The sequence below is a fragment of the Sphaerodactylus townsendi genome, linkage group LG15, assembly GCF_021028975.2.
Source record: "Sphaerodactylus townsendi isolate TG3544 linkage group LG15, MPM_Stown_v2.3, whole genome shotgun sequence".
NCBI lineage: Eukaryota > Metazoa > Chordata > Lepidosauria > Squamata > Sphaerodactylidae > Sphaerodactylus > Sphaerodactylus townsendi.
In genome coordinates this window covers 5,341,260-5,353,365 of record NC_059439.1, presented here as the reverse complement: position 1 = coordinate 5,353,365, position 12,106 = coordinate 5,341,260, and the positions used below count along the sequence as shown (strand labels likewise).

Sequence of the window (12,106 nt, the reverse complement as noted above, 5' to 3'; positions counted from 1 at the left end):
GTAAGTCAATATGACATAGTAGAGGTTTGAACAGATGAGGGTTCAGGTTGTTCCTACTTGGCCATTGGATGACATTAAGCAGATCACTGTCTAAACCTAATCAACCATGTGGCACAAATAGTATTCAATGCGTACAGCCAGAGGCCAATATGATCAAAAACAGAAAGCGTAAAACATAAGGCATGAATAATGAAGCTAAAATAACCAAATCCAAAAAATGCTCATTAAAATTTTTCACCTTTCAAATACTGCTTTCGCTCGTGTTTTCTTAGGTGCCAACCTAACTAACCTCATTGGATTGTTGTGGGGGCATCAGTGTGCACGGCACATGGTGCTCATCAAAGGAGGAGCAGAATAAAAATGTGATAAATATTTCTCCCTCAAACCAGGGAGCTGTTTGGTTTGGGCTTTCCTAAAAGCAACCTGTGTCTTGCTGGATTGGTCCTGTGATAGTTGGTGTTAAGATGCCGCCTCTCACTTTTTCCGTGCTGGTCTGTGTTGCAGCTGGCGTGTTGTGGATGCTGGTGCTGTGAAGGGGAACCCGGACGAAGACAACGAAGAGGTAACAATGATAATGGCTTTCCTTGGTGGTGGTGTTAGAAAGTTCTGCCAAGTTTCAGCTGATTTATGGTGACCCCACAGGAGTTTTCAGGGGAAGAGGCAAGCAGGTGGTTTGCCATTGCCTGCCTCCACATAGCAACCCTGCCTTCCTTTTATGGTCTCCCCCATCCAAGTACTAACTCTGCTTAGCTTCCAAGATCTGCTGATATTTTTCTAGCCTTGGCCTTCCAGGTCTTTGGTGACCTCTGTGTATTCCCATAGATCAGGAGTCTGCAACCTGTGGCTCTCCAGATGTTCATGGACTACAATTCCCATCAGCCCCTGTCAGCATGGCCAATTGGCCATGGGGCTGATGGGAATTGTAGTCCATGAACATCTGGAGAGCCACAGGTTGCAGACCCCTACCATAGATGTATTCCCATATTAATATTAACATATTAAAAATGCAAGACATTCCTTTCTTCCCTACTTGGTTTAGGAAAACTTCATCATCAGTGAATGGCATCCTAAAGTGATCACATGTTCTACGTTAACTTCTTCTGCCTTTAGGGGGAGAAATCTTTCTTGGGCAAGTTAATGCCAAATATGTACGGGAAGATGGCTCCTCAGTCAGATTGATTCAAGAGAGGGTAGTTGCAGTTACAAACTAAGAGAACCCCTCTTTTAACACAGATATTCTTCACTGTCATTGCATTTTTGAAAAAGTATCCCGAGAGCTGGGGCAGCCATCAATTTTGTCTAGCTTAGTGAAGACCCCAAAGTTGGACCTTGTTCAATGTGCTGGGATTCAGGGGAGCAGCCGTGTCCTCTTACCATTTAAGTTTTCAAAACCAGCGGCACTTAGCTTGGAAGGATGAGGTGCTTGTCGTATTTATTCTGGAGCGTGGAGAGCACCATATGCTGGAATGTATGTTCACCACTGAGTTTTTCTTGTGAGGGTTTTTCCCAGATGATCAGATTTAATCTGATCCTGAGAGACAAACAAAAAAGATGTAGAGATGTGGAATACTAAAGTGTGCTGGTTAATGTTTCGATGATAAAAAGCTTTAGGTGCTTAAATGGGTTGCTTTATTTGAAATGGAATTTAAATCATCTCTAGATCTAAGTGTTGATTGGTATAAGAATCTGATCATATGAAGGATGTATTGTGTAAACTGCCGTCAGGACAGTCTGACTGTTTTAATTAAAAATAAAATAAAATAATGTAGTGCCTTTTAATAATGTAGAGCCAGCGTGGTATAGTGGTTAAGAGCAGGTGGATTCTAATCTGGAGAACCGAGTTTGATTCCCCACTTGTCCATCTGAGTGGCAGAGGCTTATCTGGTGAACCAGATGCGTTTCCACACTCCTACGTTCCTGCTGGATGACCTTGGGCTAGTCACAGTTCTTCAGAACTCTCAGCCCCACCTACCTCACAAGGTGTCTGTTGTGGGGAGAGGAAGGGGAAGGAGCTTATAAACCACCTTGAGTCTCCTTACAGGAGGGAAAGGTGGGGTATAAATCCAAAATCTCCTTCTTCTTAGTTACCGACGATTGATGAAAGCTTAGTTTGGGTCTTCTGAATTTTTGGTGTGCAGAAGTGACTCCTGCAACAGTTAGGGTTGCCAGATGTCCCGTTTTGTCCTGCTCAGTTCAGTATTTTCACTTACTGTGCAGGAAGAAACTTGAGAAGATGCTGCGCTTGTAAATGTCTGGTGTTTTCTCCTTTTTGTCCAGTTGTGCTGGCGAGCCCTGTGCTCTGCCGGTTGGGGCATTTGATTTTCCCAGCGACACATCAGTGAGCTCCTTGACCTGCTTGGGTGGCTTTTGTGTGCAGCCTGTGACTTGATAGCAGAAAGGGAAAGGAGCGCCAGAGAGGGATGGGCTTTGCTACACAAGGAAGTGCCACTTGGAGGCAAGCTGGGCTGGCAAGGACAGAAAGAGGTCAGAAAAGCCCTTTTTTCAAATCCCAGTTTCCTCAAGTTCCCAGGCCCAGGGGGAGGCCCTTCAAAATATGCAAGCAAGACTCGCTTGTGGAGAGGACAGACCATCAGTATTTGGCAAAGCTGTGCATTTTTGTTGTTTGTTTCCGTGCCCCTTATTTACATGTCATCTTTTGCCACCCAGGTCTGGGGCAGTTTTTCTTACCTTCCCTGTGTGTTAAAATACATTCAGAAAGAAGTAAAAGCAAATGACTTAACATGTAATATAAGCAAACGTATTACAAATGCTGCTGTTTGTGTAAACGTATTTTGTGTACAGAATTTGGCTTCCTTGGATCAAGATATGTTTAAGTTGGAGCATTGCCAGATGAATGCCGATTCATTCTACAAACCACAACAACAGGCCCTTTTATTCCAGATTAATCAACATGGAAATTATTTCTCTCTGCCTGCTGTGAGAGCACTAATAAAGTCAGTGCTCGTAAGCTTCCATTATTTTTAACAGTTCTTGGCTGGCAAAGGGTTGTGAATTTCAAGCATGTCTTTTGATGAGCAAGCCAAGTTTTAGTGTTGTACATTATTCCTCCCCCCCCCCCCACCCCCAAAAAAAATTTTTTTGGAAAAAAATTGATACTGCAACCAATGAGATGATTGCTTCACTGTCAAGCTGTTTCGTGTTTTTTGAGTTTGTGATACAGATTTTGTATTGGGTGACTTAGCCCTAATCCATATCCACTTACCTAAGCATGCAACTGTGGAGACTGTGCAATGTGCCCAAGCTGTCCCTCCCAGGAACGAAGGGTTAGTGCAAGGGTCTTCAACATTTTTGGCCCTGTACACACCTTTAAAATTCTGACACAGGGTGATGGGCACAATCACAGAATGGCTACTGCAGGAGGCAAAGCCAACCACAAAATGTCAGGGGAGTAGGGACCTGTGTAACTCTAATACAGGGGTCTGTAACCTGCGGCTCTCTATATGTTCATGGACTACAATTCCCATCAGCCCCTGCCAGCATGGCCTGATGGGAATTGTAGTCCATGAACATCTGGAGGGCCTCAGGCTGCAGACCCCTTCTCTAATAGTAACTCTTCAGTGCTTCAGTAAGAAGTTCTGTTTAACAAGGCGACTTTTATATCTGCATAGACAATCAGAGGCCCAGCTGGGCAACAGCCCTACCTAGCCCTGCCCACTTTCTGAATCTGAAAGGAAAGATGTTGGCGGGCACCACATTGGGCATCCCGTGGTTGGTGGCTCAGCCTCTGCTCTCCTTGATGCTGAAAGTATCTTAATGAGGTGTCTCGTGGTGTGTTTTGTGGCACACTCTGAGTCACTAAATGTGGATCCCTTCAGGGTTAACCTCCATGCAATTGTCCTTCCAGATAGAGGACCTGTCGGATGCCGCCTTTGCCACTCTCCATGCCAGGTGTGAGGAGATGGAGCGGGCAAGGTGGCTGTGGAGCACAAGTATGCCACCTCAGCGGCGGGGCAGCAGGTAAGACCAGCAGCTGTTTCAGCACCACAGCACACTCAAGTCCAAATTTCCTGGTGGTTGCTCAGCGCGGAAGAATATGGGAGTTAATTTTACTGATCTCTCCTGTCAAATATGAAGTCATGAAGGCGGGCCCTCTGGAAGCAGAAATCTAATGCTGGCCTGGCAAGAGAGTAGTTGCCTTCAGGACCCACCATTGGTCCTGAATGTTGTTGTAACTGGTACCTGGCTTCAAAGAGCACTCACTGCCTCTCTCCCAAGAACTTGCTGGGTATAATTTGCAGTGCCGCTGTTGACCTGCAAAGTCCTGCATGGTTAGGCAAGGCTTTTGTGGAGCCCTTCAAGGGAGTCTCACTTCTCTGGCAACGGCTGGCCTATTCTAGTAGCAGAGTTTGTAGTAACAAATCCCAGTCACATGATTGCTGAGTGGGCGTTGTGGCTTGCCAGCCAAGCAGGTAGTTGTCTGCAGCTCTCTGCCTTCCTGGCGCCTTTTGATCTCTTTACGTGCACTTTGCTTGTGGCAAAGATTAGTTTGAATTGTGTGAATTGAAATGGGAGGACATCCTAGTGGGTGAATGGTCTGGCCCTGTGGCAAGGGTTTAGATGTAATTTTCTTTGAGCCTTTGGATTCTATGAACGGAGTACCTTAAGTAGGTCATGGTCTCTGTGCAGGTATCTTTGGAACCTTCTGGACCTAAACTTAAAGAAATTTGGTAGCCAGCCTTGCCCAGCTTGAGTGAAAGGACACCAGTATGCATGTGTCCCACTCCATTCTTCTTCAACTACTGCAGTGACAGCATCTTTATTTTTCTATTGAAACTGAGCTAGGCTTTCTGTTTTCCACACCTTTTGTTTCTCCTCTTGAGACTCCCGTTTGCCCACAAGATTGACCGTGCATCTATGGCATAGTGAGCCACTAGCGCTGTCATTGACAAAGTGCAGCAAATGGAGTCCTGCTCATGTTAGTACCGTGTGTCCCTGAAAATAAGACAGGGTCTTATATTAATTTTTACACCAAAAGATGCATTAGGGCTTATTTTCTGGGTAGAGCTTATTTTAGGGGAAATACGGTACCCTCACAATTTGGGGTAGGGCTTATTTTAGGGGAAATACGATTCCTTCACAATTCATTAAGGCGATCTCTCAGCAGCCCTGTTGCTTCCCCGTCACGTGTGATGCAAGCCGCATCCTCATTGGCAGGGAGCACACCATCCTAATCTGTAACTACTGGTAGGGCTTATTTTTGGAGTAGGGCTTATATTTCAAGCCTCCTCCAAAAATCCTGAAAAATCGTGATAGGTCTTATTTTCAGGGTAGGTCTTATTTTTGGGGAAACATGGTAGTGATTTTGCTAAACAGGCTCACTGGAATTGCTCCACATGTCTTGGAGCTCTGCGTTGCAGTGAGCTGCTCCTGCATCAGATTTGATGACTCAGGGACAGGCAGCCTTGGCACCAACCACACTTGCTCATTTGGACTGTGCCCTGCTGGTTGATGTTCATGCTCTCCACACTGTGCCCTTGGTTCCTGAACAGATAATACTGAGCCAGGTTCCCCAGTCTTCAGGTGTTAGGCATCATGCCTTTTTGAACAAAAGAAATAAGTGCAGACATCTTCCTCCACTGATAGGACACAAGACCTCCCAGTTTCCGCTTATCACGTCTCTTGGTATTGGAAAACCAGTCACCAGCTGTCCTACCTCCACAGCCAATTCTGGAGAATGTTTAGGGTGTCCTGGTATCTCTGATAACCTTCTGATAATAAATAGCCTCTCCCCAGATTTCTGACTTCTTGGCTGTGTCTTACATCTCCCAAGAGATACAACCAGAATTTCTCCACTTCTGCCTCTGCAGTCACACTCTCTTCTGCTGCGCACTCCTTGAGCCCATTCTTCTCTCTGATCTGTCTCCCCACCGTATATGGAGTTGCTGTTTATTTGAATTGAGGTCTTCAGATTCTCCAGGCTTCAATCCGCTCAAACAGATGTACTCTCCTCTATTCCACAGAGTCACTGATTTGTGGCGATGTTTACTGCACCCGCTGTTGCTGAAATGCCTTCAGTACCAGCAAGGTCATCTACCTCGACAGTTATCACTCCCAACCATCTCTTTGGTTCTAATGATCTCTCCTGCATCATGGCATACAACCTCTGGGATCTCTTCAACCCCCAGTTTGTGCCATTTGAGTGGGTGCCACTGAGATCTGGCTTCCATGATCCTTCATCTTCCAGAGGTCAGAATGTTGAATCTTCTGACTTAAGTCCTCATACAAAGTTCTGGACTTTTCTCATTTTGGTTTGTAGACAGCAAAAAGTCTAGCCACCCCTGAGGACCTCAGACGACACTTTGCTGGACAGGGACGCCTGTTCAAGGTTCCAGTGCTCCAGCTAGTAAATTCCAATACTTTTGCTTTTGCATCACCACACAAGTTTTGTTTTTCTTCAGCACTTCCCCTTCAGCTGTCTTGTCTATTTGGTGCACTGTCAGTATATCTTATGGGGAAAAGTTGCCCCCTGTCTAGAACATTCCCATCTACAGTCAGCCGGATCTTGCTGCAGTGTTCTCAAACAAGGATATTTGTTTTTCCAAACAGGTTGATAGGTCTCGGCATGCTGCAGTGGGCCTTTTCATCTCTTTATGTTCAATGTATTGTCGAAGGCTTTCACGGCTGGAATCCCTTGAGTGCTGTGTGGTTTCCGGGCTGTATGGCCGTGTTCTAGCAGCATTCTCTCCTGACGTTTTGCCTGCATCTGTGGCTGGCATCTTCGGAGGATCTCTGAAGATCCTCTGAAGATGCCAGCCACAGATGCAGGCGAAACGTCAGGAGAGAATGCTGCTAGAACACGGCCATACAGCCCGGAAACCACACAGCACCCCATCTTTATGTTCACTTTGCTTGTGGTGAGGATTGCTTGGATAGTGTGAATTGAATATGCAGACACATGCCTGCCTTACTTTCTCCTCATGCCAGGTTCAGAGGCAGAGGTCAGGGTGGATGACCTCCCATCTAAGGGAGAGAGATTACATTCAGTACTCAGGCTAGTAATATTTTGGAGTGGTCCAGTTCATCAAATGTTCTGCAGGTTTTCATCTGAGATGGTCCAAGTCCTCCATAACCTCTCAATGTAGCTTTTAACTTTCCTCAGTTCAGTGCCCCCTTGTGTACACTGGCATTTATCAGCGTGGAAGTGAATAACTCCAGGCAGTAGGGTACTCACTATCATGACATGAAACCCATGATCCTGTTGCTGCCTGCCTTCCCCCCCCCCCCCCCCACCCCCGAGGTCCCTAAATAATTTGTGTAAGTACCTCTCAAAGTACAGATCTTTCTGGGAGATGCTAAAGAGTAAATGACTCACAGTTTCCAACAGTTCTGTGGCCAGTATTTTGCAGTCCTAAAGATAGCGTTGTCTTCCCCCAACCTAGATTTGAAACAGGTCAACATGTTCACCCTTACCAGGAAATTCTATGTGATTTCACTTGCCATTATCTATCCAATTGCTATTGGTGTGTATCATCCAGCCTCAAAGAGGCATATATCCGCATATCAATTTGACTTCAACATCACAAATTTTTCAGTTTTGATATAGCAAAACTGTTGCTACAATACTGTATGGAATTTCATGCAGAGTCTTTTGGGCTTTCTACAGCATCCAGGATTTTCAGGAAATGCCTATCAATGGAAGCTGGGTTTCCCAACACCTCTGTGTCTCGGTCTTCTCATACAGATGATTGGGCTGTAGAAAATTCCTGTTGTACGCCCAGTGAATGTGAATCTTGTGTTGCATGCTTGTAAAGATGGGCAGGCTTGGAAAAAAATGGCAAATCCAAGGACTTCCTCTGTTTTTCCAAAGGAAAAATGGGCAATTTTAGAGATTACTGGAGGAAAAAAACATTTACCATATCTGCTTCATACAGTTCTTAGGAGCAGGTTTTGATTCAGTCTTGGTAGCTTCCCCCCACCCGCCCACCCTGCACAACAGGCATATTATTTGGTCTAGTGCGCTGAAGATTTGAGCAAAAAGGCACGGTACCACCTCTAGAGGCTCTCACTTTACCTGTCTTCCCTTGAGCTTGGCAACACCTCTGTCCACATTTTTAAAACTTAAGGTTCCAAATTTTATTATTATTAGATTAGATGTTTATGTCACCCTTTCCCTTTCAGGCTCAGAGCGGCTTCCAACCTGTCAGTCAAACACAATTTGCAAATGTTATAAAATGCTAATTCCATAATTAAAAAATGTAAAACAATGCAATTAAATTGTTTTCCTCTGCATAGAGTGCTAATAGTGTGACTGCATGGATTACCCCTTGAAGAATATCAGCTGACTGCTCTTATGAACAGCTCCCTTGAGTTTTCTTGAGTTTTCTATGTAGTTACATACATACACAATCATGTGTCTTCATTCCAGGTCTTACAGATCATCAGATGGACGTACAACCCCACAAATGGGGAACCCATCTACCCCACAGCCAGCCTCCCCTGAAGTTGGCAACTGCTACACCCACTCTGACTTCTCCCTTGCCCATTCTCCACGTAGTCCCATCAGCCCTGACCTGTTCTCTGGTCCACATGCCTCTCTGTCCCGGGACTCCATGCGGCATCTCTCTACAGAGGACACACGATGTTCCACACCAGAATCTGGCCTTGATGAACAGGTGAGTCCTGAGGAAAGGCCTGTGAGTATTCATGGCAGAATGCTTGTCATTTATTTTGATTATCATGATTTTCCTCTCATAGACTAGTAAGTTCTTTAGGGATGTGAACAGAAAAAGGTTTCCAGGATGCCTGGAGTTGGGATAGGGACTTCTCAGAAATAAGCCAACCCTGCGAGAAATCCTCAAATCAGCAGTAGATTTCATTGATAGGCAGGAAGTATCTTCAAGCGAGGTTCTGGGAGCCATTTTTCTGAACAGCTGTGAAAGCGAGGTAGTAGTTACGGAAATGTGTCTCTTTATCTGTTCAGTCCATGTGTTGATGTGGGGATTTCCAGAGCTTTTTAATGCAGAAGTGTGTTAAACATCCGACAGACTCTTCTGCTTTGTAGCAATAAGATACGGCACACAGCACCTAGTGAAATTATAGCATCACTCTCGCTGGAGAGTTTCCAGAAAAGTTTGAGAGCTAGATTTATGTTAGAGACCAAAAGGATTTGGTTGTGGGGGGGGTGTGTGTCAGTGGTTGGGAATATGCTTTTGAGAATCAAAACTCCCTTAACTTCAAAAGTCTCCACTTCAGAAATCTTGTTTGTCTCTAAGGTGCTACTGGGCTGTTCTGCCACAGGCCAACGCCACTACCCTCTGAAAGAAAAGTTTGGGCATATGACTATTGGGAGGCTGTGCTAGAAAAGTGGCTTGACCAGCTAGCCCACTCAATTCATTCCAATTCCAAATGCGTTCCCAGTAAACATGAGCATCAATCTGTGCTACCTTAGGTAGACTTGAGGTTACCTGCTGTATGTTTGGGGTAAGCGTTTCATTTTGCACATAGGCATAGATGAACAGGTGTTGGATCTGAGATGTCCGTAAATGGCTTGGGGGATGTAGAGCACCCATGTCTTAACTGACCAGCTTGCCTCTGCCTTTCAGACTGTACAGCCCTGGGAACGACGTAGTTTTCCACTGTCCTACAATCCCAAGACAGAGTGTGAGGACCAGTCAGATCCACAGGACCGGTCATCACGCTGCACACGGCGCACATCTGGCAGCAAACCTCCCCGAGAGACAGATGGAGCACCCACCTCACCCACCCTCGCTAGCCTCAAGAACCGGAACCCAGGGGCAGTGGCCACAATCCAGAGGCCGGCCCACAGATAAGAGATGGACAGGAAGATGAAAGCAAAAAGCAATCCACCAAACTAACTCTTGGCATTAAAGCTTCCGAATCTGCGTTTGATATTCAAACATCCTGCTGGGAATTTTCACAGTTTTTAGTGAATTTAAGGAGTTTAGAAACTGTTTTTTTTCCTCTCTCCCCCTTTCTCTTTCAGTGTTTCCTTGTCACAGACACTTTATCCAGTACTCTGTGGTCTAGTGAGGAGAGCAAACCTGTTGCCCTTTCCCCGAGCTTATGGTGCAGACTTCTAGAACTGAGTGTGAAGCTGGCTAACTGACCTTAGAATTTATTCTTGGGGGAAAGGCTACTGAGGGGGGCGGGGGTCACGCAGTGTCTGTTCTCCTCACTTGCCGCCACCACTCTGTCCGTCTTCTCCTTTTAAGATTTTGGTGGAGTGAAATTAGTGGTGAAAAGTGATGTCTGAATTCCACCTTCCTCACAAAGTGTTCCACTAGCACCAGAAAGCACTTGCTGTGTTGTTTGGTCCCAAAGCTGCATTCAAAAGGGATGGCTTCCCACTCATGAGCCCCAGCGAGCCCTTGCTCTCCACTTCCTTTAACCCTCTCTGCTGTTCGTTGCCACTTTTGATACCATTCGTCCAGTTTAAAGAGGAACTGTTCTGTTTGTGCGAGGAAAAGGCCATTTCTCTCCAGCAGCCCAGATAGAATTTCAGGCATCAGTTTTCTTTAGATAGTTTGTGATTCTGAAAATGGGTCCAACATTTCAAAAGGAGCAGGTTTTTTGACCCCTTCTGATTTTTTTTTGTTAGATACAGTTTATAATCCCGCCTTCCTTTCATTGTTAACCATTTACCGTTCAATTTTGTCCTCTGCTGTTAGTTTAAAAATTGGAGTTGGTTCTATACATCTGCTGCTACTGAATTGCCATACAGTAGTGTAAAGCCTTAAATAGTGGGAGGAATGTCGTCAAGATTCAACTACTGGCCACCCTAGACCCATAAGCCATATTTTAGTTAGAGTAGTGTAATTTCATTGTGTGTTCTCCCCATCCCTTTCTCAAGTAAACTGTTGCTTACAGTAATTCCCCCACCCCCACCCCGTTCTACAGTCGATCTTGTGAGTCCCTAAAACGTTTTGAGTCGTTCACACAGAGCAAGGTAGGACTTTGTTTTTCACCACTACTGCTTGACTCCACTTCCACACACAAACTCGTTTAAATGCAGAAGCCACCATCAGGTTCTTTTCCCCTTTTCTGAGAGTTTCTCAGGCCGACAGTCACCAGGCTCAACAGGTTCTTTTGGTTTTTATTATTATTATTATTTTATTATTATTTAAAGAGGCCGCTGCCATCACCTTCCATCCCAAGCAGCTCCCAAATTCTGCACACCGGTCACCCTGTAATGTTTTTCTGACCCCAGCGGTGTGGCTATTGGTCCCTGTCCTGTTGTTGCATTGCGCCTGTCTTCTGTATTAATCACATCACCAAAAAAGGAAAAAAAACCCACATTTTTTCCCATTTTGTAATCGTAATGAAATAGTAGCTAAACTGCTTAATGGTTGGGGTTTTTTCACAATTTTCAACATTACCTAATTTTTTTTTGTTCTGTTCTAGTTTAATTTCTTTTTAAAAGAGGAAAAAAACCCAATGCTACCATATCCCTCTGCATTAAGTGCTTTTCTATTTATAAAGTTGAAAATTCTGAATAACCCTCTTAGCGTTATAAAGGAAAAAAATCCACAAAAAAACTTGTATTTTGTAAATATTTCTTTTCCTGCTTCAAGCTGTGTAATGTCCTTGTTATATAGAAACGCTTTTCTTCAGAGAAGCTGATCTTTGTTTAATGTCTTGATTCTGTTGGCCAAAGCACAGATGTGTGCTTATAAAAAAAAGGAAAAAAAGGATTAAAAAAATTTAAAAGTTAAGAAAGCTGTATGCCAAATTGTCTTCTTGGGGCACGTGGGGGAGGGATGCCGTGTGTGAGGTATCTCAGCCTTCTATCTAGCGATGCTAAAATCTTTAGAGGAGGAAATAACTGAGAATGGGTCATATGGAAAGAAGCAAGAAACTTCTCATTTTGGGTGACAATAAGTCCTTTGCCTTGGAAAAGACTAATAGCAGCTATGTTTCCAGGTTGATACACTTTTATTCAGATATGGATCATCATTTAATTTGACAGCTAAGTTTTGTTGGCATGGATCAGAATGTTACAAGCAGGAAATACCCCCCCACACAGCCCTGGTCTCTTGCTGCATCTTCATTCTCCTCTTCCTGTTCCCACTGCTGTGCCTGCTTGTGCCACCTCTCTGTGGTGCTTCCTGTGACCTTTGGCCCTGCC

At 44.8% G+C, this 12,106-nt stretch overlaps 1 protein-coding gene across 4 annotated transcripts in view; it reads left to right on the top strand.

The window, feature by feature from the left end:
- KANSL1 (KAT8 regulatory NSL complex subunit 1) overlaps positions 1-11,693 on the top strand; it is a 181,638-nt gene extending 169,945 nt beyond the window's left edge. For all 4 annotated transcript variants that reach the window (XM_048516897.1, XM_048516896.1, XM_048516899.1 and 1 more), the window contains 4 exons: positions 505-562; positions 3,866-3,978; positions 8,387-8,633; positions 9,564-11,693. In XM_048516897.1, coding sequence (XP_048372854.1) covers positions 505-562; positions 3,866-3,978; positions 8,387-8,633; positions 9,564-9,791 — 646 coding nt within the window. In that variant the 3' untranslated portion in view covers positions 9,792-11,693. The remainder of the gene's footprint in view (positions 1-504; positions 563-3,865; positions 3,979-8,386; positions 8,634-9,563) is intronic.
- Positions 11,694-12,106: the final 413 nt, after the last annotated feature.